Source organism: Xenopus laevis, chromosome 7S (genome assembly GCF_017654675.1).
Source record: "Xenopus laevis strain J_2021 chromosome 7S, Xenopus_laevis_v10.1, whole genome shotgun sequence".
NCBI lineage: Eukaryota > Metazoa > Chordata > Amphibia > Anura > Pipidae > Xenopus > Xenopus laevis.
In genome coordinates, this window is record NC_054384.1 from 73,823,134 (window position 1) to 73,848,667 (window position 25,534).

The 25,534-nt window shown below is 39.9% G+C and overlaps 1 protein-coding gene and 1 long non-coding RNA gene across 4 annotated transcripts; one reads left to right on the plus strand and one right to left on the minus strand.

Moving 5' to 3' along the window:
- Nucleotides 1-8,271, plus strand: nkapd1.S (NKAP domain containing 1 S homeolog). Of its 3 annotated transcripts, none has more exons than XM_018242394.2 (7): nt 1-131; nt 1,867-1,943; nt 3,189-3,289; nt 4,298-4,348; nt 5,152-5,304; nt 5,788-5,841; nt 6,046-8,271. In XM_018242394.2, exons 2-7 carry the CDS (start codon nt 1,875-1,877, stop codon nt 6,545-6,547), a joined length of 930 nt encoding a protein of 309 aa, XP_018097883.1. In that variant the 5' UTR covers nt 1-131; nt 1,867-1,874; the 3' UTR covers nt 6,548-8,271. The 3 variants fall into 3 exon arrangements, with proteins under 3 accessions (XP_018097883.1, XP_018097882.1, XP_041427333.1); XM_018242393.2 differs by having other exon boundaries at nt 36-188; XM_041571399.1 differs by lacking the exons at nt 1-131; nt 1,867-1,943 and adding an exon at nt 1,975-2,840.
- Nucleotides 4,772-24,850, minus strand: LOC121396478. Its single transcript, XR_005963060.1, has 3 exons — nt 24,688-24,850; nt 20,172-20,261; nt 4,772-5,259 (listed from the first exon to the last, which is right to left on the minus strand). It is a non-coding gene; the product is annotated as an uncharacterized LOC121396478 (long non-coding RNA).
- Nucleotides 24,851-25,534: the final 684 nt, after the last annotated feature.

Sequence of the window (25,534 nt, forward strand, 5' to 3'; positions counted from 1 at the left end):
GTTCCGCCCCTTTTCTGATGCTAGCTGAAAGATGTGAATTTCCGGGAGGAAAGGGAAGCGGTGAACTACAGAGGCTGTTCTAGCAAGGACTGTTCCATTCGTCGCATTTCTTGGCACTTGGAGTGGAGCAGGTAGAAAGGAGGCACATTATTCCTTAGGGGAGAATTAAATTCTATAAAATATATAAGGTAAGCTAAGGTAGGGATGGCCAATCTGCCACGCAGCCTCTGCTCTTACTCACAAGTCCGTCCATTAACATGCCGGGATTTATTTTGTACATCCCTGCGAAGTGTTAGCAAGAAGTGCTGGGGGTCGGGGAGGTGGTAAAGCGCATCAACTTTTCTTAGGGGGGGGGGAGGGTTCATTCAGCGTGTGCGGCAGCATGGGGGTGTATTATTATTATAAACCCGTATGTGAGTGCGCTTCTTTTCTGTAAAGTTACCTGATGTCATATTCATAATATCTCTGCCTCCTGTTTTCAATATACAAATTTGTAGACGCATTTTAACTTACAGGAAAGTTTAGGAACTTTCTAAAGACAGGTAACACCCCCCCCCCCCCAAACAGTTGCACTTCGTATTGTCTGTTCATTGAATCACCTGCTTCTCTACAGATCCATCCCAGGAACTGTAACCACAGCTACTAAACTTTCACTTACTAGTCTGCAGGCAATGTATAATTCTGTCTGTCCAGCAATAACCAGTTATTACACACTAGGGCCTAGACCCCAACTCAGAGCAAAAGACCTTCCTGAAATACCAAGTTTAATATTTTACCCTAAATCTTGGTTATGTTTGTTTTTTAGTCAAGTTCTAGTAAGCCGGGCCAACGTTACCTGTTGTATCGCTCAGTGCTTGTATACACATTCTGCACAGGGAGGCAGCGTATTTGTGTAAACAAGTCTTAAAGGAGAATTCAACCCCTTTGGCGCTAAAATCCCTCCCTCCTACCCCCTGACCTACAGCTGGCCATAGATTTTTAAAAGATCGGATCATCATCGTGAGACCACGATTATCTCAGAACGATCGTACGAATTGTCCATCAACTAAAAAGACCAATTTGCCAGGAAAACAGTAGCTGCCTGCTTGGCCCTGGGACCAACAAAGATTTTTTAACATTCCCGATCAATTTCCTGACAGATGTTGGCCGAAAAATCTTAAAATGTTCGATCGTTATAATCCCACTAACCACGCGATAATTTCGAAGGATTGGTCGGATTTCGCTAAAATCGGTCGTTCGGCAAGAGAAATCTTTGCGTCTATGGGGACCTCCCCGGGCAAATGCCCCAACTTGTTACTGACCCCTCCGTGCAGTTCCTCTCCTGTTGAGTTCACGGCAGCCATGTTTGCCAGTGCGCTCTTCTTCCTGTATTCGCCAGCATGTGGTGGCACATGCGCAGTAGAGGGATTTACCGGTAAGGATCTACTGTGCATGCACCGCAAAGTCACAAAGTTTCCGATTTCTTTTTTCAGAAACTTTGTGACTTTCAGCGCCGAAGGGGTTGAATTCTCCTTTAAGGTGACTTCCATTTGCCAAATATGCCGACTGCATTACTTGCAGGGCAGTCAGAGTGAAGACTTGACATATTTCTGTTAAAAAAAAAAAGGAAACTGGAAAGTTATTGAAGTAGCCAATCTAATTAGCTGTATTTTTAAAGGATCTTATAGGGTCAATTCACACTGAAATTACAGTGCAAAATCTATATTTAGTCCGCACTTGGTTTCTTCTGTTGATTTAAAACACGAATTGTGCATTTTTTTTTCGTTTCTGACAGTCGTTTAGACGAGATGAGTCTTAATATACATGCCATTAACTGTTGTGCATTGTTGTACATTTGGGAGCTAACAGCTGATTTATGTTCCACAGATTTTGATATGTCCCGTGTTCCTCTTGGAAAAGTTCTCCTTCGAAATGTTATCCGCCACACAGATGCCCACAACAAGGTGATGTTTCTCAATATATGGGAGTACAAGTGGGTGTATGGGTGATAGCATTATGGGCCTATAATAGTTACTTCATTAATGCAGGAAAAAGATATATAACTGTGAATGTTTGAAAGTTTAAAAATTTGATGTGCCAGTGATTGCTAAGCCTGTGTTTTACTATTGATCTAATCTGTGTATCTTTTTTTCAGTTATGCCATAGTCAAGAGGATTCAATATTATCTTTATTAGGAGATTAGGAAAGTCCTTTGACCAAGGACTGAATTTGGCCTCATTTTCAGATCTGTGAAGAAAGAGTAGTCAGCACATGGATTCTCAATATTCTTTAGGGATGGAGCACGTTCTGCAATGGCCACTTCCCATTGGCAAACAATGTAATGCGAAATTGAACAGCACCATCGACTCTTGAAGTATTTAAAAAGCCTTTATTTATGCTTTTGTGGGCATCACCGCAACGTTTCAGGGCATGCGGCCTTTTATCAAGCTTACTGACAAATTATAAGTACCGTACAACAATTTATACCCTTTAACACCATCTAGTAGTCAATATAGTGAACAAATTATTTTAACAGCAAAACAAAAAACAAACAGGACCAACTGAAATAATCAATAATATAGTGTCAATTAACATTTACGTCAATCAAGTGATACCGATAGATAGATGCTTGGCACGATAAAAAATCACATAGTGCATCTGTAAAAAATTTAGGCTTTTTAAATACTTCAAGAGTCGATGGTGCCGTTCAATTTCGCATCTCATTTTCAGATCTGTCAAGCTTTCTGTTGTTTGATTGTTGGCCGGGGGGGGCTCCACTCCACTCCACTCCACTCTACTCTACTCTTACTCTACTCCACTCTTACTCTACTCCACTCCACTTGGCCATTCCATACTAAGAGGTAAATTCCATGTAAAGTTTCAAATATATTTATTAGTGCACAACTGATAGTAGTTAATTTCATTATCAGGTAGGGTTAAAACATACATTTCAAGAAAATGCAAATTACAACTTGTAGCATTTAAAAATCGCTTTCAAATACTAGGGATTTTTTGTAGTTCATGTAGTTCATGACGGCTATAAGGATGAAAGTTTGACTTTCCATGTGTAGAGGTGTTTTTTATTGTGTTAGATAACATATCCATATCTGAAGTGCATTATATGTATATTATGCGTTTTTAAATAGTTTCATTGTATTTTTGATGTTTTATTAGTATTATTATTGATTTTTACTATTTGTTTGTCTTAGATTCAAGAAGAGAGTGAAATGTGGAAAGTAAGAGAGCTGGAGAAACAGACAGACGAGACTTATGGAGCAAAGAGAAGACGGACATCTCCAGACATTAACAAGTCAGCACTGAAAACTAAAATGCAACAGTAGCATTTCCATATTTGTCTGTTTTTTTTCTTGTTTTTTTTTTTTTGACAGCAGGATATAAATATCATTCTTTCATTGATAAATCCTTGTTAATAAAATTAAAAGACTCAACTTACCACCAAAATATTTTTTTCTCATAACGCAACTACATATTGTGTATTATGACATTTATTTTCTGTATATACAGTATAATGTGTGTTGGTTCCTAAACTCAGTAAGTGACAGCAGCAGCATGTGCCATGATGCAGCAGAAAAGATGAGATGAGGAGCTACTAGGGTCATCTTCAGAGGCACAGAATCTTACTGCTAAGGGCTGTAGTTGTGTTGGGCGGGTACTGAATCTCAAAAGTTAATGTATGGTGTGTCTGGCTTGCTTTATCATTAATTTAGCTCTACTTTAAAGAAGAAAGCCATAGATCAAAAATAGTAGTTCTTTAGTTGCCTCTCTCACCCCTTCTGAGTCTCACTAGCGAGTCCTCCATCCCGATACTGCCCCATTTTTTTTATTGCTTTTTGTGGGCGTCTTGCACAATCTTAACATCATTAACATTGCTTTGCAAGAGATTCCACATCCAGTTCTGGATCGGCTTTAACTGTTTATGCTCAGTACTGGCGATTGATTCCAGGAGATGATTAACCCCACTGCTCTATGCAGGCTGAGAATCCACTCCTACAGCCCCCATTAGAGTTTGCATTTTGACAAAGCAAATCCGCTGCATGTGCCTGCACCCAGGCCGATGTAATGTATCCAGGTGCAGGCACATCCAAGAAGTGTAGAAGCCGATCCACTAGGTCTGACAATTAGCCTTAAGCATTGCAAGGTGTTTTTTTTTTTTTTTTTGTTCTAGTCCCAGTGACCTGTCCCTTCAGTATTCATTTCTACATATTTTACTAGATTGTACTTAAATATTTTTTTCTGAATATAATGCTTTTATCCTCTCCTCATTACAGTGATGTGACTGTTTCTGTCTTTCACATAGATGGGACCACAGTGGCTACAAGGAGTTATATCCAGAAGAATTTGATAAGAGGTATATAAATTCAAATTAAACAATGACTGTAATTGTTCTATATATTCTCAAGTTCTATATATTCTCAAGAAATTCTCACTATATTTTCTTAGCTACTTTTGCTTGTCCGCTGCTTTGATATAATGTTAAAATGTACTCTCTGCACCATAATTACCCGCTTTTGTTTCCCTTTTTCCCCCAAATCAATTTATTTCCTCCTAAAATCCTGATTTGTATTCATAATCATAGACCTTATAGAATGAACCACAAACTGAATGAGCAGTAAGGGCATTCATGTGTCACCTAATTCCATTTCACAGAAGAACGTTTTGGGTCTGTTTCAAAAAGTGATGCTATTATGAAAAATGTGATTTTATTTTATTTTTTTATTCTATATCAAGCCATATATCCGGTTAAAGAAGTTAAAAAAACACGTATATTAGCTGAAACAAATGGTAGTTTTTTTTTTATTAATAAAAGTTGCACCCAGGAATAGCTTAAAATGCTTAACATGCTTAGCAACCAATGTGTTCCTTTGAGAAAGACCTCTTTACTTCTTGTGGAAGGCTAAGGAAGCTACCTTTCAGGGCCATATTTTCCATACCCCAGCCACCACCTGATACTTGCTGCTAAATCTAGCAGCAGAGCCAGAGGTAAAGGGTAGGGGGAAACCCATCTCTCATGTGACTGGCTCTTTAGTAGGACATCAAGATTGCCTGTACACATTTCAGGCTGAGGGGGCACACTGAGATCCAGGACACAGTACTTAAGTACAATCCTAAGAATTTTGTGTTAATAACATTAAGTCTTGCCCAATCTTACAGGGGAAGCATGCGATCAGGTGGTTTTGATGCTCAGGTAAGCCAGGAGCAGGTGAAAAGTGGAGAGGATACTGCAGTGATTCTGAGACAGGATGCATTAAGTATTCGTGCCTGGAACAAAAAATATTCTGAGTGTGAGGCCAATATTCCAGACAGGTTGGTAATTACAGATTATCATTACACAAGTCATTTCAGTAGAGTATTTACACTGAGCAGCAGCGACATTTGATTTTACAGTTTGTATTAGTTTAATGTACATGCTACTAAAAGAAGGCTTAATCAATATTCAAAAATTGCACTAAACCAAACAAGATGGGTGCCTCCTTTACTAAGATCTTGTTTGGGTGTATATTTTGTTTTTCTGATATATTGTGTTTTTGCTGACCTCAAATTACCTGAGCAGTTGAGCCACCAACCTGATCAGTAGAATAATCTCAATTTCTACATCATCCTAGATGGCATTTTAAATTTAAATCATATCATATATAAAATAAAAGTTGAAAACATTATTTTTGTTGCAGACAATAGTTGGTAGCCAGGAAAAAACAATGTGTGATCAGATACATTCTGCTTCCTATGGACTTCAAAACAGTCTATGCTAAAACATGCTGATTTATTTTTATTCTTGCCTTACAACAGATGGGGTCACAGTGGGTATAAAGAATTGTACCCTGAGGAATTTGATACAGACAGGTAAGTTATGATATAGACAGAAAGCTAGGCTTCGATTTACTTTTACTTTTGATTTATTTTTCATGAATTCACACTTTAAAGGGAAACTTAGTCTCTGAAAAAGAGGGTATTTTAATTCCTACATCCAGCAGCCCTCAAAAAATGATTTCATAATGCCTTTAAAGTAGGTCATGTAATTTATTTTGATATTTTTAATTCCACCAGCGGGGAAGAAAAAACTTCCAAAAGGAAGACAAATGGGCAAGAAAAAGCAAGACGAAGGGAACAAAAGGAGCAGGAATCCCACAAACGGAAAAGGTCCAAAAAGACTCACAAGAAAAAACAGAAGAAGCGATCTCATAAAAAGCTAAAAAAGCGAAAGAAGGAACGAGACGAGTCAACAGAAACATCAAGTGATAGTGACAGTAGCGATGACAGTGAGGAGAAACAGAAAAAGTCCAAACGTAAGAAGAAGCTGAGAAAAAAGGCACAGAGGAAAAAGCCATCCTCATCTGGGCAGGACAGTGACTCTTCCAGTGATGAGATGAGCAGCACAGAAGATGCTGAGTCAGAGGAACATAAAAGGAGACAAACTAAAAGACATCGCAGAAAAGAGTATCACAGATCAAAACCTAAGGACGTAGACAAGGTGGAGCGCAAAAGCAGGCGGACAAACTGGAAAGTGGCTAAGGATGAGGGTCCAGAAAGCTCTGATGAGGATGACTGATATCCTGAGTAATAGGGCTAAAATGAGACTGACATTTTGCAAAATAACTGTCATTTTTTTGAAGTGCAATATATTTTCCTTCTTCTCACAGTTCTACACTTCCAACAGTTCTACTAATCCAGCAGTTTTACTCTTCCAACAATTTTACTCTGAGCAGTTTTTCTCTTCCAACAACTTTACTCATTGAGCAGTTTCTACAAGTGCTAAAATTGTCAGTGCAACATGGTTCAATTCGCTTCATTATTCATGATAATACCATTATTCAGGCGTTGCTGATGACCACTTGCCTGGTTTGCTTTGAGATATTTAACCAGTTGAAGCAAATTATCTGGACTATAATGGGCACCCTAAAAGACAAGCATACATATAGTGTATTTGGAAAGCCATTATGTGGGGAAAAAAATTGTATATAAAGAGAGAATCCTTGACTTGACCTTATTGTGTGTTGTATCTTTCACATTTGTGAAACGTGTGGGGAGAATTCGGAGTGAGACGCTAACCAAGTTATAAAGAATGGACCAACAATATCGCAAATATTTGTATCTGCTGCTCTTCAATTTAAATTTTAAAAAGAGGGGTATAATAAATTATTGCTTTCTGGATCTGAGGCAGTTTTTACACTTCTCTGCAAAAACTTAGTTTTATTAAACATCCAATGTTTTCAATTAGGGTTATTCTTAAGTGAAATAACCAATGAGGAGATGTAAGTGAAGACTTTTTTTGTTACTGTTATTGGCTTTTTAACATGGTACACAGGTCTTAGGAAAAGCTTAATGTCCCAGCCCATACTATGTTCTTAACTGTATGCTGCGGATTCAGACACTGAACATGGAGAGGCAATATGCCTCAGTATTATTCAAATTTTCTTTAGTGTACATTTTCCTGAAATTACTTCTGCTCGAAGTCCTGATGATAAAACCATCACACATTACAAACCAAATTGCAGTCTTTCTAAAAGACTATGTTCATCCTCCATCAGGCCACCAGATTATTTAAAAATGATGACTTGAAGTGCTTGGCCACTTCTAGATTTATCTAAACCTTTATTGTAACTTCCACAGACACATATGATGACGCAGTTGGGTTGTTGGAATCTTAGCTGTGCAATACCAGGCACATAGTGGCAGCTTTTCACTTCTTTATTCTGAACTTCTTCCAGCTATTGCCTATCACCACCTTTACTATGTGTGAATGTGCATAACAAGGGCTTTAGAGCTGCCATTTTGCACTCCAGCATTCACCAGGTAGTGTGGGAAACAGTATATGTGCTGTTTGCATTATTTTGTGTGTGTGTGTGTGTGTGAAATAATCATTTGATTGTTCCTGCTGTATGTCAAGCTGTAATTTACACAGTATAGTATTGTAAAGATCAAGTCGAAACAAGGAAATTTTGTGCAAACTTTCCTTTATCTCTAGGGGGATGCAGGAAAAATGATGTAGGCTGGACATGCCTCAGATATTAGCAAGACTACCTATCCATGTTTACAATGACTTGCAATCCTGTGTTTCTGTTTTTTTTTTTTTTTGTTTAAGTTTATAACTGCCACTTGAAATATTTTATTTGGCAGTCTTGTGAATCTAGAAGTGCATTGTTTTACTCGTTGCTGTACTCTACTCCTGCTATTACAAATCCAAATTTCTTCCAGACTTCTGAGCTAACATTTCCTTATGTCACTTGAACGTTAATGATCAAGGAGGTGCCAAGTAATAAAAGTCTTTCCAAACCAAATATTGATGTTTTATGTGTTTTTGTACCAATTTTCCTTCCTAAAACGTTGAAGGATAAACAGCCTGTGTTACTATGTTCCATTCTACATATGAAATCCATGATATAAGGGTTTATTTACTTCAGAGGTGATCAATGCATTTGTCAAAATGCACCAATTAGAAACTTGTTTCAAACAGCCTACTTTTATAAAATATTTGGTTATTATGGTCACTGGACAAATTTGCACCAAGCACCTTTTTTACCAGGGGGAGACAATACTTCGAATTGTCTCTGCTAAAACACTCAAATCACTTAAAAATGCCCATGTATGTAAATTTGAGCAATTAAGCAATTTAAGGGGGTTATTTATCAGTCTGAATTCATCTCAATATTTTCTGCTACAAACTGCGATCAAATCTGCTCTGGTTTTTTACACTTATTTATAATCTTTGCGGGGAAAAAAAGTTTTTCGGATTTTTCCATATGATTTTCACGAAGCACGAAACCCAGCGCACATAAAAAAATCATTGGGACATCTCCCATTGACTTATATGCAACCTCGACAGGTCTGAGATGCTGAATTTTCAGATTCAGACTTTTCTATCCTTGGGGTTTAAAAAATTCCGAAAAATTTGTGATTTCATAAAAAAAAAAAAAGAAAATAAAACCACAAATTTTTCGTGATTTTTGCATTCGGAATTTAGTAAATGTAAGTGTTTTAGCCGAGACAACTCTCTATTGTCTATGGCTGGGTATTTTGTGACGTTGAATAGCTGTGGCTAATGGCACTGTGTGTCATTTCCTTAATATCTGAAATTCTTGGGGCTGGGTTTTTACAACTGCTTAAGGGGGTTATTTATCAAGCTCTGAATTTATCTCAGTATTTCTAAGATAAAAATCGGAGCAACTCTGAATTCCTGAATGGACCTTATTTATCATTCAAAAACATAGGTTTGGGCAAAATTTGGAGCTTTGCCTGAAAAGTCTGAAGTTTTTGGACTTCCCAGCAAAAAACAATAATTTTTCAGACTTTTTGGCTTGAAATCGTCTGATATCGGTACTGACAGCAGCGCAGACACTGTGACCTTCCCCATTGACTAATACAGGACCCCGAGAGCTTTGAGATGCTGGGTTTTCGTATTCGCAGTTTTCATACCATCAGACTTTAATAAATACTGAAAATTTCGAGTTCAGGTATTCAGAGATTAACAAATAACCCCCTTAGAGTAGGGAGCACAATTGTATTCTATACACTATGGATTGCCAACCCCCCTCCCCCCAGAAGCAGATGGCAACAGGCAAGTTAGGTCATTGGTTGTGTGCAACAGGCACATCTTTGGGCTCCAGACTCCTAATCCTACAGTCCACGTTGATAACAGCCCTTGACGTATTCTTGCAAGGGGCATTTATGACTGGGTTTTAGTAAAATCAATATTGATCATAAGGCTGTGCCCTATAATTTTATTCTACATAAGACTTTGGCTTACCCAGTAGCACCTTTACAAATGTAACAAAACTCTTTTCAACCTTTTGTTGGCAATACTAAATTCCCCTCTGGTCTGTTTGCACAACATTTTTCTGTGGTGCCTAAATAAATGTTTATCTTATGATTAGCTAAATCCCAGAAGTATTAAATATTTTGCTTATACGCTACAGCATCATAATGTTCCCTTCTATAAATTGTTTCCTCTTCAAATTCAGAGTGTTGCACTACTCCATTCTAAGATGGAGAATCTTATGATTTTTTTAAAAAAAAAGACAAGGTGCAAATGTTGCAAACAGGGTGCATTCAGCTTGTGTTTTCATGAGACTTTTATGGTTTCCTTTTTTCAAAGAACAATTTCCACATGGCATCCCCAGTCACAGACTTTTTCATAAATGTAACCAAAACTTGTATTTGTATTTTGGAAGAACACTATATTAGAAGTAGGCATGAGTAGTAAGTAGTCTACATGGCTACTTATTGATCCCACCCAGCAGATTATTATTATTATTTTTTTTTTGGAAGAACACTATATTAGAATTAGGCATGAGTAGTAATTAGTCTACGGGTGCATCAGGATATGTGTCATGTTTGCAAAGGGCTGATATTTCGTATGATTTTCAGTAAATGTATGCTGGACAGACAATCAGGTCAGTAGCAAACTTCCTTGTACTTTTTGCCCTTCTGCCTTGGAATATAATGGATTGCTCCACAGGCCAGTCTGTGAATTTCACCATTTTTCACTATGGCACATGTAGCCAAATTGTACTTGTATGTGGTAAATCACAAATAAACACAAAAATGCATTCTATTTTTAGACATATCAAGACTGGGTTATAGAATATGTCTAGGACAATGTCCTAAAACAGGTAGGTGACATCCCAGCCCATGATGCCTTAGACAGTAACCCCCAATGCCAGTTGTACCTGCTGTTGTGGTTTGAGTGACTACTCTCAAGTGATTTGTGGGTGAGCCTTTTTCTATCTTACAAAACAAGATACCCTTATTATTGTTAATTACTTTGCTCTTTAAAGGAGAAGGAAAGGTAATTTTTTATACCTATCTTTAATTGTTGCACCTCTCCTGAACCGTATTACTTTTGCTGCCCAATTCGCTCTCCCGCACTGACACCGTGCCGTTGAAGTTTTAGCCCTTTACAAACTTTGCGGCCGCCATGTTGACAGAGTGCGCGTGGATTTTCTATTATATGCACTTTGCAAAAAAAATTTACTACGATCTTGGATTACAGAAACAGGCGAAAACGTATAGAGCAATGCTTCCTGTAAGTATCTCTCCATTTCGTGGGCAATGTATACAACTTTATTTGTAATTTACCTTTCCTTCTCCTTTAAGCTACATTATAATTACAGTCTTAACCTCAAGCAATTGTTATATCTTAAATGCAATCCCTGGTATGTAAAATCAGTTGTGAGAGCATTATTGTATTACAGCAATTACTGTAGCAAATTCCTTAAAGAGCATCTATCATCGGAAAATCCCCCACCAGAGGTGCCAGCTAGTTCAGCCCATACTCCAGTAGAGGGAATTTGCCCCTCAAGCAATTCACTCCTTAAGTGCATATATACTGTATATGCCCCTATATGGCTGCCCACACTGGAACCAGAAATAATAATTGGAAAAAAAGGTAGATGGCCCCCTTATCACACTAGGCCATTGGCTATAGCCTAGGGTAGCCTGTGCATTTTTCTGTGCCTGATAGATGCTCTTTAAACACCAAAGTCATTTTTAGTGGTTATCTCACTCCGTGGTGTTCTTACAGAAATAACCTAGGTTGGCACAGTTTTTAGCAACCAGGAGCACCTGGTCACATGTCATACCTCCCAACTGTCCCGTTTTGAGTGGGACAGACCCGCTTTTGACAGCTCAACCCACTGTCACGGATTTGTACTGATAAGTCCTGGGTTTCTCTTTGATCTGCTGCACGGAACAGCCAGAACAAGACTCAGCTTAAGGGTAAGGCCACACTGGGCATTTTGGGGAGATTTGGTCGCCTGGCCTCGTCTTTGCGGCGACCAATATCCCCAAACGCCTTCCCTCACTCTGCGCTAAACGCCCACAAAACGCCCAGTGTGGCCTTACCCTTATGGGCAATTCTCCTTCATTTGCAAAACTGTAATAAAAAATAAATACCACAGAAATGTGTTCAAACTTTCATAACCTGCCAAATTATGTAAAATTAACCTGGTAATTAGGAGGTGTGGGCATGACCACAAAAATTTTGGCACCATATTTTTTTGTCCCTCTTTCTGTCTCCTAAATGTTGGGAGGTATGCCTGACGTGACAGACCCAAACCTGCCCCTTTTAGGAAAAGAACGCACCAGCCCGAGAAAAAAGTAAAGCAGTGGCATGCAGCCATTTTACTATATAATTACCTATAGTAGATATCCATAGCACAAACTTTGCCTTGTGCATATGCAGTGGCATAAGATTTCAAAAATGTTATGCCACTACAAATACATAAGTCTAAGTCCATACCATCCAACATTTGAAAAATATAAAGAGGGACAAAAAGATCTGCCATGCCCATTTTTGACTACACCCCCTATCTATTTTACATGTGGCAGGTTATGGAAAGTCTGAATACCTTTCTGGGGGTTTTATGGTCATATTTTAAGTGTAGTTCAAGCTTTGCTAATGTAGTTGAAATGGCCCTTTAGGCTGCTAGACTCATTTCTCCCAAGAGGCTTGCTTAGCTCATTAGTTACAATTGTATCTAAATGCAGGTGCTGTGTATTCTGGGCTCTCTGCCAAAAAGCCTCTTATTTAATTAAGTTTCATGAATTTTTCTGACCTCAGTGCAGGATATAAAAGAGAGACTCATGACATTTCATTAAAATCAGGGACTGAGGGTTGAATTGTCAAAATCTGGACTGTTCCGCAAAAAAACGACGGTTGGGAAGTATGTAAGTTCAAAAAGGAAAAGTTTAATAAGATGGTGCTGCCAACTTAGTTTCTTTTCCCTGGGCCACTGCATTGGCCTTGTAAAAAAAAATCTAACACAGCCCAGGATAAAAAGCAAATATATTCACTGCATAACATATTGCCATTACCTTTTCTTGTCCCTGTATATTTTCCAAAGGTGCCTGCATCTAGGGGCACTTGCAATAATAGGGATAAAATAGGAGGCAGTTTGTGTGGGAGTGCCTATTTTAAATTGAATGCAGCATTCACGGTCTAGGGCAGGGGTCCCCAACCTTTTCTAACCGTGAGCCACATTTGAATGTGGAGAGCAACATAATCATGCAAGAAGTTCCTACAGGTGCAAAATATGGAAAAACATGGAATGTTATTGGCAATTGGTGGCCCCTATGTGGACTTGCAGACTACACAAGGCTCTGTTTGGCAGTACATTTGCTTTTTGGGCCACTAAAGCTTGCCTTCAAGCCAGGAATTCAAAAATAAGAACTGCTTTGAAGTCACTGGGAGCAACATCCAAGAGGTTGGAGAGCAACATGTTGCTCACAAGCTACTGGTTGGGGATCACTGGTCTAGGGGCACCTCTCTTGAAAGAAGGTAGCATTAGACAGTGTGCTGTGTGCTACATACAGTATATTCTTATTTGTATTTTTATGTATAACTGGTACTCTGGAAATCTTTAAAAATGGGGAATTCGTATTTTGTGAATACTCCACTTGTCCCTGCATATTCAAACATCTAAAGCAGGGCTGTCCAACTGGCGGCCCGTGACCCCCCTTCTTTGGCCCCCCAGATGCTGTGTCTGCTTACTATATGTAAGATTTAAAAGGTATCACTGTAGAGATAAACTGCACCCTGCATTGTTTAAACCTCAAATTCAGACTCTAATCCATTGTATCACACCTGTGATCCCACTGTATTTATTGTTCAACCTTGTGACACCTCTATTGTTCACATCCTAAAGGCCTGTACTGTTCACACCTGAGACCCAGACTGAAACTGCCCACATTGTTCACCTGTTCACACCTTATTCAAAATACTAATGGGGCACCAGGCCCGGACTGGCAATCTGTGGGTTCTGACAAATGCCAGAGGGGCTACTATAAGGTGCCATAGAAAGTCAGTATTTAGTGGGCTGGTGGGGCTGCTTGGGCCTCTGTGTATGCTGATTGGGCCTATGTGTACCTGAAATGGCAGGGCCTATTTTAATTCTCAGTCCAGACCTGTAGGGCACCAGCACTGTGTCACTGTATGTAGTACATATTAGAATGATAGCTTTCCTTGTCTCCTGCTCTGTTCTGTCTTCCCTCCCTGCAGGGCTGGAACTAGGGGCAGGCAGAGTAGGCGCCCACCTAGGGTGCAATCATGGACGGGGCACACTTTTGAGGGGAATTTCCTTTCTTTCTTTTTTAAACCCTGATTTGCTTGACCTTTAATAGTTTTTCAACTTTATAAACCCCGTTTCAGACAGAATCACTCCCCAGCACCCTTTTTTAAGGGGAATTTCCTTTCTTTCTTTTTTAAACCCTGATTTGTTAGGCCTTTAATAGTTTTTCAACTTTATAAACCCCCTGTTCCAGACAGAATCACTCCCAGCTCCCTTTTGGCAGCTGCTGGCACAGGCACCAGCACTGTGTCACTGTATGTAGTACATATTAGAATGATAGCTTTCCTTGTCTTCTGCTCTGTTCTGCCTTCCCTCCCTGCAGGGCTGGAACTAGGGGCAGGCAGAGTAGGCGCCCACCTAGGGTGCAATCAGGGGCGGGGCACACTTTTAAGGGAAATTTCCTTTCTTTCTTTTTTAAACCCTGATTTGCTTGGCCTTTAATAGTTTTTCAACTTTATAAACCCCCTGTTCCAGACAGAATCACTCCCCAGCTCCCTTTTGGCAACTGCTGGCACAGGTACATATTTGTGGGCAATATCTTGGCTGCTACTTGCACAGGTAAACAGATGATATGATGGATATTTGGCTGCTGATCGCACAAGTACATATATTGAGGCAATAGTGTGGATTTTTTGGCTGACGCTGGCACAGGTACAGATTGGGGGCAATATATGGGATTGGCTGCTGCTGGCTCAGGTACATGGGGCAATATGGTGGCTGCTGGCACAGGTACAAAGATGTTTGAGGGCAATATGATGGATTTTTGGCTACTGCTGGAACAGATGCAAATTGGGGCAATATGATGGATTCTTTTGGTTGCCGCTGGCATAGGTACAGATTGGGGGTAAAAATATGATGGATGTTTTGGCTTATGCTGGCACAGGTACAGATTGGGGCATGGGGGCAATCTGAGGGATTGACTGCCATTGGTATAGGTACAAATGGAGGCAATATGATAGGTGCTGGCACAGGTACAGGGGGCTATATGACTGGTAAGGTGGGAAATGGTAATGCAGGACTGGGTGGGGGGGGCATTGATTGAAGCCTTTGCCTAGGGTGCAAAAATACCTTGGCCCGGCCCTGCCTACCTGTGTGTGCCATTCTCTGCTTGCCCTACCCTACCTGTGGGATGTAAGCCTGTTAGGGGTTTGTTAGCATTTGGAAATTGTTGTTAAGGGCCCCTAAGGTGTTTAATCATGTGTTGGGGGGTTGTTGTATTATCCACAGGGGATGATGAGGCATATGGATTTAAGGGTATGTTTTTAACATGAATTCAATTTTGTTCATATGAGTGATGAGGGATTTCCCTGCAGGGAGCACCAACCATTTGGTTTTTTGGTGTGCTACCACCGTTAATGTGGATACGATCTTAAAAGTTCTTGTGGTAATATGGGTGTGGTTTACAGTGGGTGTGGTTTAAAAGGGGGAGTGGCCAACATTGACTTCCATTATCGGCCCTCCTCCACATAGGCCAGTTAAACTTTGGCCCTCGGTACCACAGAACTTGGACAACACTGTTCTAAAGCATGGTCATATAGCAACAGTTTAGCTTGCAGCATACATGCCTTTATTGTAGTTTAAGCCAGGGGCTGGTCTAATTACCCCCTTGGAGTCAGAAAGAGATTTTTCCCCTGTATAAGGCTACCAGTTTTTTTTTCACCTTTCTCAAGTTCATCTAGCAAAGAGTTAGGCTTAATTCAACAAAAATGTTGAACTGATGATTGAATGCCTCAATGTCTCAATCTACTATTGTACAGTTACTGTGAACAATTAACTGTTCTGTGTTTTGCCAAAAATAAATGCAGACCTAAACTGGCTAAATATTCAGGAGAATGTAATAAGAGTACTTGAGTAAACTTATATAATGAAAATCTCTTTGCAAAAAATATTAGCTTTTGACATATATGTATTTTTGCAGTTGTTTTGCAAGTCTGTTAATGGGAAAAATGTGCATGTCTTTGAGTAAAAGTCATAATTGCACAAAAATAATGCACTTTAAACATACAAGTTAAAATGTGAGCAGACGTCATTAAGTATGCAATATTACATGACAAGATTCAAAAATTCGTTCCTAAAGCACAAATAAAGAGAATTCTCTGGGGGTGTGAGTGTGTTAGAAACCACCCCAGTGAACAGTTACTTTAGATTCCCCATTGTGGTATACCTGCTGCACACAACTGCCAATGCCCCAGTGATTCGCTGCACACTGCCACCAATGCCCCAGCAATCCCAGACTGGGACTACACACGCACAGTAAAGATCAGACCTAAACTTTAAAGTCACAACTTTGTGTGCATGCACTCTATCCAGAGAGTGCAAAGGATCTCTGGGACATCGGGCAAGATGGTGGTGCAGCAGGAACAGCACACTGGGCTGGTGCACTTTTCAGCAGGCAGAAGCACTGTCCCAGGAAGGTTAGCAGTGATGTAAAGTGGGGGGGGGGGTCTAACACATTGGCACCACATAGAGAATTTGCCTTTGCACCTTTTTATTTTCATTACATACCTACAAATGGGAGCTCTGGCATAGGGTCTGAGGCTACAGATTGGTCGCTTCGATTTTTCAGTAAAAATTACTTTTATTTAAACATTAGTTAAAAAGAATTACATCAGTTTATGGTCTGACGTGTTTCGTATAGACATACTTCATCGGAGACCTAAACAAACTTCCATCACTTCAACTATTTATACCCACAAACGTGACCTTCCCCCCCATAATGCAACACTTCAACTAATTCACTGATTAGTATCACCTATACAAAAATGCTTTAAATATTTAACAATTAAAAAACATTGCTTCGCCCACTCTTGAGCACAACTACATTACTGATGTTTTTAACTAATGTTTAAATAAAAGTAATTTTTACTGAAAAATCGAAGCACCAATCTGTGACCCTGGAAGTGCGCTCCCATATTTTGGGATTCTACACAGCGGATTGTCTCCTTAGCGACGGACTTGGGGCGGCAGCACCCGGGTCACATTACCGAAAGGGTAAGCCTATCTGTATAACTTTACATATAAAAAATATTTTGGACATAAGGTCTTTCTCCCCCCTTACTTGGGGCACCAATAAGAGCAGGGTTCGGGGCATATTGCACCCGAACCACTACATTAGAACGGTGAGCTAATTGAAAGCACGGGAAATGTGTGATGAACTGAATGGATAGAGCTTATAGAAAAACGTATAAATTCCTCGTATTGGATGCATGGTGTAACATTGTTTGCTAGGGTCTGAGGCTAGCAATTATAATTACTGGGGTGATGCCACAAATTGGCTAGGTATTGGAATATTATTGGTGGGATTTGTTTCCATTCAGCCACAATTGCATTCGTGAGGTTGGGCTGTGATATTAAGGAGGAAACCTGGCTCACACCCAGGGTTCCAGTTCATCCCACAGGGGTGCAGTTGGGTTGAGGTCAGGACTGTGCAGTCAGATTCTCCCATTCCCTGCTCAGCAAATCCATTTGGACGGATCTGGCTTTTTACATAGGGTCATTGTTATGTTGAAACTGGAAAGAGCCTTCCCCAAACTATTCTGCAATGAAGGAATTACAGATGTGAGTTGTAACATTAAGGTTGACGTTCACTGGTCCTTGAACCAACCACAAAAAACAGGATCAAAAAATGATTCCACCTTCACCAAACGTTACAGTGTATACAAAGTGTTATGTGTAATTTATATAGTTTCCCAAAATTACCAATTAGGACATCTTTGGTATAGTTATTGATTTTTCTTTACAAGAATTAAGAGCCACTGTACACTAAAGAAAATGTATGGTTTCTGTAAGTTTCTGCTGGATTTAACACTTGTGTATTTTGAAGAGATTTATACTTAGAAGCAATATTGGTCAGACTCAGCATATTTAATTTGTACTTTGAATACACCAATATAAATTAGTTGTGTCTTGAATATTGTTTTTAATATATTTGTATGCATTTTCAAGCCGGTATCCACTCCATGGAGCAAATTCACTAAAGGGTGAATTTTCGCCAGTGACTGCTTCACCACACTCCGCGCCACTTCACCAGGTACAAATTCGCTACCACTACTATGAAATACGGTACACATGGATAAAAAGGGTTAATTATTGGAAGGAATTATTCATTTTTTGTGAGGCAGTTTTTTTTTTTGCACAGGCCTGCTGTATTTAGCCGGAATTACAGAAGCCCCATAATATATGGGAACCCCCTCATGTCCTTAACTCACCTCCAAATGGAAGAAGTAGAAATATGCATACACACATGAAGGGGCAGATTTAACAAGGGTCGAATTTTGTTTTTTTGAACTCCCATAAAATTTGAATACAAAAAGACCAACCGAAATGTATTAAAAAAAAATCTAAGTCTTTTTGCACGTGAATAGGCTGTATTCAATCGTTCAAATTAAAGTAAGATCAAATTCAATTTGAAGTATTTTCAAAAAAACCTTAGATTTTTCAAAGCCCAACAATTGACTCGATAGAGGTTCTAGGAAGTCCCCCATAGGCTAAAACAGCAATTCGGCAGGTTTTAGATGGCAAATGGTCGAAATTTTAAAGAGACAGTACATGATAAATTTTCGAAATTCGAATTTTCAAATTTTTTTTCAAATTCTAATCTAATTTGGACTATTACCTAGTCGAAGTACACAAAAATAGCTCGAAATTTGAATCTTTTTACTTCCAATTTTCACTTTGACCCTTTATAAATCTGCCCCGAAAAGTACATTCTGCAAAGATAGTGACAGGTTTGCTAGGGAGCATTGAAAGAAGTGGAAGTAACCAGTGTTGTCAGTGTAAATGGGAGTCTATTGTTCCAGTCATTTACATCACTCCTCAATCAAAACAACAACAGACAAACAGGGATGGGCGAATTTGACCAGTTTCGCTTCGTCAAAAAAATTTTGTCGCGCGGCGAAACTGTTTTGACGCGCGTCTTTTTTTTGACGCACGCTGCCATACGAGTCTATGGGCGTCATTTTTTCGGCGAAACGAGGCGAAAAAATTCGCCCATCCCTACAGACAAACTGCTATATGGATTTTTTTTCTAAGCAACTTTTCAGTTACTTATTTATTTTGTAAGATTTTTGTTTTTGTTATCATTCCTATTCGACATGTTTCCAGCCTGCATCTGAAAACTTGAACCGATCAATAGGATCTGTCACCCGGGCAACCAGAAACTGACTGTACAGGTTCCATTTTATTGTTTTTTTTAATGCTTAGTTTCTTTGCAGGTCCTCCCCTATTGATCTTATATTCTGACTTCTAAATTGCTGCTTGGTAGCTAGGGTAATTAAGCCCCAGGAGACAGAATTAGAAATTCCAAGCCTGACAGTTGCAGAACATCAATGCACATGTTACAAAGAACAAAAACTGAATGCTAACTACAAATATTACTAATCTTATATTAGTGATGTGTACGTAGCTTCTAACTAGATGTTAACTACTACCAACTACTACTGAACCCACTGAAAGTGTTCCTCTAAAGCTGTCTTTAGTATATTTTTTATACATATTAATCTTTTAGCCATTTTTATTTTAACGCCCTTTAAACTTTGTGTTCCACCTGATTGCCTGTAGGTTTGTTTGGCGCTCTCTGCTGAAGAGACTTAAAAGAGTAGAATAGCTAATTATAAGCAGATTTTCAATTGGACTTCATTTTCTCTTTTTTATAGTTTTTGAATTATAAGCCTTCTTCTTCTGACTCTTTTCAGCTTTCAAATGGGGGTCACTGACTCCATCTAAAACACAAATGCCCTGTAAGGCTACAAAGTATAGTTATTGCAGCTCTTTATTGCTCATCTTTCTGTTCAGGCTCTCTCCTTTTCATATTCCAGTCTCTTATTCAAATCAATGCATGGTTGCTATGGTAATTTGGACCCTAACGACCAGATTGGTGAAATTACAAACCGGAGAGCTGCTGAATTAAATAACTCAAAACCAACAAATAATAATCAATTGAAAATTGTGTCAGAATAGACAGAGCTGATGTGAAATGTTCATATTCAAACTCATATATCCAACCAAACAGTTGACAACCAGTGCACCTTCAAGAAAACTCCAAATAAAATTTATATTCTACCAGTTTATGGGACAGAAGAATATTTAGGTAAACTATAATGTACTTACAGATGTTGGTGGCAGAATGTTGTGTGCAGCGATTTCCATTGTTTGTCTAAGGTCACACCAGGGAGCCAGGCCACAAAGTCAAAGCTGTTTCTGAAAAAGTGCACAATTTAAATATAGTTAGCATGACAGTTTCCCTACACTAGTTAAGACTATCAATCCTTCATATGTCAAAAATACTTCTGTTATGGTGTATATTGGTGTACATTGGGGAAGTTGTGAGTTATACTAAAGCATTTTTTCTAATTGGCTATAAAGTCTAATGATGGATCACTCTGCTATATAATATAATATTTGCTAAAAAAAATGCTCTCTTTGCACTTTTTTGTATTGTTGCACTTACTGATGAAGGGGAACCCTAGTCTGCTGCTGAGCACCACTAGTCATTGACATTCTACCAAACAGAATAGTTCTGACTTTGACGCATTTATCAGTTTTTTAAGAATCTTTCTGACTGTCAGAAACATTTTTTGAATCAGCAAAGCCTTAATAATTCATAAAAAATGTATAAACTGCCGAGAATTCTTCTGGATTCTCTAATTCAGGGATCCCCAACCTTTTTCATCCGTGAGCAGCATTCAGATATAAAAAGAGTTGGGGAGCAACACAAGCATGAAAAATGTTCCTGGATTGAGCCAAATAAGGGCTGTGATTGGCTATTGGTAGTCCCTATGTGGACTGGCAGCCTACAGGAGACTCTGTTTGGCAGTACATCTGGTTTTTATCCAACGAAAACTTGCCTCCGAACCAGGAACTAAAAAATTAGCACCTACTTTAAGGCCACTGAGAGCAACATCCAAGGGTTTGGGGAGCAACATGTTGCTCACGAGCTACTGGTTGGGGATCACTGCTCTAATTCAATTGTAAATAAATGTGTTCCCAAAGTGAAAGTAATGTGACCAGACATCAGATAACACAAGAGATGTATTTTCTGTTGGTGTATTTCAGCAAATGAAGTGATGAAAACTGCCTATGCTCCTGAGCTGGTGAACAGTCTAAACTGATAATAAATAGTCTAAACAGAGCAAGTAGAGAAAATGCTTCTGCTTAAACCAAATGTAGATAATGTTTAGACTTGGTGACTGGCAGACTTAATTGCAGTTTATGGATGGGTCAACCCTCCCCCAAGTAAATCTCTTTTTACTGCAACTCACTAAATAAAGGGCATGGTATTAATGCAGAGGTCACAGTTTGTATAGGAATCTGAAATAAAAGAGTAATTCTAAGAAAATGGGCAACCTACATTTATAGCTGCCCAGTTCTAAGTTTCTGTTCCAGACTAGGCCTCTGGAATACGTTATGTTTATGACTTTCAGTTCCATAAGAGCTTGGAAGGCTAAGCACTGATGTAGTTGACTGATATTGTACTTGCTTTAAATAAATGTAGTTAATTTATATGATAAAATGCTGGTATATAAGTTTTACTAATGGCAGGTGTTGTGTTGCAATAGCTGAAGAGAAGTTGAACTGTTAGAATTAATTATAATATCTCTAAAATAGGCATATCCAAAATGCAGCCCAGGGGCCAATTGTGGCCTTTTATCAAATTTACACTGGCCCTCAGCCTCCTTCAAGATATTAATAATAATGCGGCCCGCCATCAGGTATCTTGTACATGTAGCAGTAATATTTGGGCACATCAGTGAAATGATCTGCCACTTGGTCTATACAGCTGCCTGTGTGCTGAAGGTGTTAGCAATAGACACATACTGGCACGTAGTGATGCGCCGCTCTCACATACTTCTTTACTTTACTGTTCTGGCACGTCACTACTTCTATTGCACCTTCAGCGCTAAAGTATGCGAGAGCAGCACATCTCTCCGTGCCAGTACGTGTCTAATGCTAACACCTTCAGCACACAGGCAGCAGTATAGACGAAGAGGCAGATCATTTCACTAATGTGCCCAAATATTACCGCTACGGCTACTCGATTCCTTGTTTAAATTAGTTAAACGGTGTGAATGGTTCAAAGAATGTCGGGCTAAATGGTCGGCGCCCACACATTTTCTCCTCACCAAATCTGGCCCTTGTTGCAAAAAGTTTGGACACCCCTGCTCTAAAACCAAGACGGGAATTCACAAAGACTTTCAAATCCAGTTCATAGCTTGTCACTAATGTTCCCTCTTAGGTTAAGGTCACACGGGGAGATTCAGGGGGGGTTTAGTCGCCTGACTACTAATCGCCTCTTCCTCTGGGCGACAATCTCCCCGATCTGCCTTCCCCTACCTTCTCGCAGGGGTGCTTCACCAATGCGGCAAGTTGAGGCTGTCGCCTCAGGCGGCAGCGCCCCACTAGGTACCAGGGGCAGCAAAAATGCTGCTCCTGGTACTTTAAGAGCGAATTTCCGGGGGAGGGGGGGCAGCAGCAACTGCTGCTGCCTCAGGCGGCGGGTGGGCCAGGATCACCCCTGCCTTCTCGGCTGGTATAATGAGGAATCAAACTTCGGGCGACTTCGGAAAATGAAGCACCTCAAGTGCCATCCCGCTGGCGCTTTTTCATTATAGCCGGCGGGAAGGCAGTTCGGGGAAACTTTCGCCCAGAAGAAGAGGCCATTAGTCGCCGGGCGACTAAATCTCCCCGTTTGCCCTTACCCTAAATTTGTAAGAGTGCACACAAATTTTGAGGCCAGCACACAAAACAAACTGTGGTGCGGACAAAAATTTTGTTTGAAAACATTACATCTTGCATTTATTCTGACCTGTGCACAAGTGCGCAAACAAGTTCAAAATGTGCGCACAAAATAATTTTTTTTCTCACATAGCTGAGAAGAAATTAGAGCAAACAGTGTTTGTGACCACATGAATGCACAACACTCCTCTGATCTACGCATTCACTATTCACATAACCTATTTATAAAAGCAATTATCCAACTAATGTTTGGTACAAAGTCACCGCATCAGAAGAATTTATGGAAAGGCACCCCAATGGTTATAATCACTGAGCTCAGACCTTGTGTAGTTGCTTTTTTCCTGTGCAAAATGCATGACCCAGAGAGTGCCATCTTGCTTCCAGTCTCCCTGATCCTCTCTGCTCCTCACTGTTGCTCTGGGTTGCGCATATGAGCAAAAATAAAAATGGCTTTCCAGTTCTAAATCCCTATTTTTCTCTACCAATAACGACTGCAGGGACCTGAAACAAGCACTTTTCTCCTGTTCAAAGCTTTATAATATATTGTTTCTTTATGAAACAGTATAAACATTATCTTATTATTATGTTGGGGACAAGCTGTTGTTTATCAGGATTCCTGCCTTGTCACATCCCTGATCACGCACCAATCTATTCCTGTTACTGAGATATACTGGGAAATATTTAAGTCTGTTTCAGTGCTTTTTAGTAGTTGGGCTACCAACAATTTGGGTGCAAATTGGAAGGAGTGGGAAACAGGCCTGTTAATGTGGGTGATCATCAGGAACATGGGAAGAAAACAAGATTTAAAAAAAAATTCACGGATAATTTATCAAATTAAAAACAAATTTGATTGATGGGATGGGTTACTGCTGAGGAGCAAATATGCTTAGGTTGATAAATGATGCCCAGTGTCAATAGAATAAGCCCCGATATACAACTGTAGATATACAGTAAGCACCCTTCTGACTGCAGCTCACAGTCTACAAACTTGCATGCAGAGCCGTCAATTCTAATTGTATAGGCCACTCTTTGCATATACAGTATAGCTGGAACTATATTAAAAACTAAACGATGAAAAATAAGTGACCACATTGCCACAAAAGCTCTAAATACCCTTCCAACCACTCACTGTGAACACATAATGCCTCCGTCTAAACATTGGGCACGCTGAGACAATGCATGCACAATTCCCAACCACACAAAATAGACATGCTTTTTTAGCCCAAGATACACTGTCAGCGCTGTCAACCTTTGAAATGAGTAATCCAGGGGTCAGTGTGGTGTGCTGCATGCGCCGCTGATATATTTCCATGTTTGTGATGGGATAGTCATGCAAAAGGGGTGGATTGGGACAGATCGGATTTCAGATTTACTGGCTATAAGTGGCAATTTGGGTGCAATGACAGTTCCCCTTTTAAAAAGTCTCCATATTTCTGCTTCTTGTTGTATCTTTAGAAGCAGTTGCATAAAATTCTGCAGTTTCATTTTAGCATGCTGATGAGAGAGTTGCAAAACACAGTGTGACATGTAATAAGCATAAGCAAGTTAGGACTAACTGATTTGCCTACAAATATCTGTTAAGGTCAAAACTAAAATTGAAATTAAATAAGGGAGGAAAAGTGTTTGAACAAATCAATATGGGTGATTTAAACCAAAATGCTATTTTAGTTAATACTAGCATCTTACATTTGCAATCATTTAATAATAACCTTATAGTGAATGTAGAATAATTTTGAGGTGGGTAAATATTGGGCCAGTGTGACACGTGACTTAGCATGATCAGTATGTCCCGCACAAGCCTGGGTGCCTCACTCATTCAGCAGCAATAATGACTAGTCAGTGCGATGGGCACTTCAGCTGTTACTCTGGATCAGAAGAAATAAGAAGTTACCAGAGGGTCTCGCATGGCGGCGGCAGCAGCAGAAAGTGGCCACTGAAAAAGCAAAAGTTAATGCTCTGTGTGGATTAGGGAAAGTGTTGCAAGATCTTCATCCTGCCTCCCACAGTTCCAGCGTGCTGCTATCTCCATAGCAACCAAACACACTCAGGGAGGAGAAGGGGGCGGCCGAATTCCCTAAAGCTGAGCCAATAGCTTGCCTGGAGAGGGAGCAGCTCTATACAGCAGCGCCATTGGTGGAATGTACCAGAGGCGGGACTTTTTTTGTAACGTGAGAAATGCAGTTACCGAGTAAAGTCTAGCTTTCTTTATCCGTGCCTTTCTGAGGGGAGGAGGAGGAGGAGGAGGAGGGAGTTGTAGAAGGACAGCGATGTTTTGTGAAACAGAGAGAGAACGGAGGTGTCAGAGTTGTACAAGTAGCGATGCTGGCTGCTGCAGGGCGGCGGAGAGGCCTGAGTCAGGCGAGAGAGTCTTTTAATCAATCTCTCAGGGAACTGGCAACGGAGCCTTGGAAACCATTGAACTACCAATGCTGGGGAATCAGGAGAAACAGAGCAAGTAGACCCTGCGGCTGTAGAGGGGCCGATAACTTATAGGGGCCCGTAAGGCCCTAATTCATGTGCACAACATATATGGATAAAACTGGACAACCTGTATATGTTGGGGGCCCTAGGGTTAATTTGTTTGGGGCCAGTACATCTAGTTAAGCCACTGCTTGTTTTACCAATATTCAGTGTTGGACTAGGGGTCCTGGGCCCACTGGGACTGATACCTCAGGGGCCCCCACACAGTGTCTGACTGGGACACCAGGAGCCACCCAAAAACCTTAGACCAGGGGCCA

Bases quoted from the DNA above. Each gene is read 5' to 3' on its own strand.
- nkapd1.S (XM_018242394.2), top strand. From the start codon at position 1,875: ATGTCCCGTGTTCCTCTTGGAAAAGTTCTCCTTCGAAATGTTATCCGC. The intron at 3,290-4,297 runs GTCAGCACTGAA...TCTTTCACATAG, and splicing joins ACATCTCCAGACATTAACAA to ATGGGACCACAGTGGCTACA. The intron at 5,842-6,045 runs GTAAGTTATGAT...TAATTCCACCAG, and splicing joins GAGGAATTTGATACAGACAG to CGGGGAAGAAAAAACTTCCA.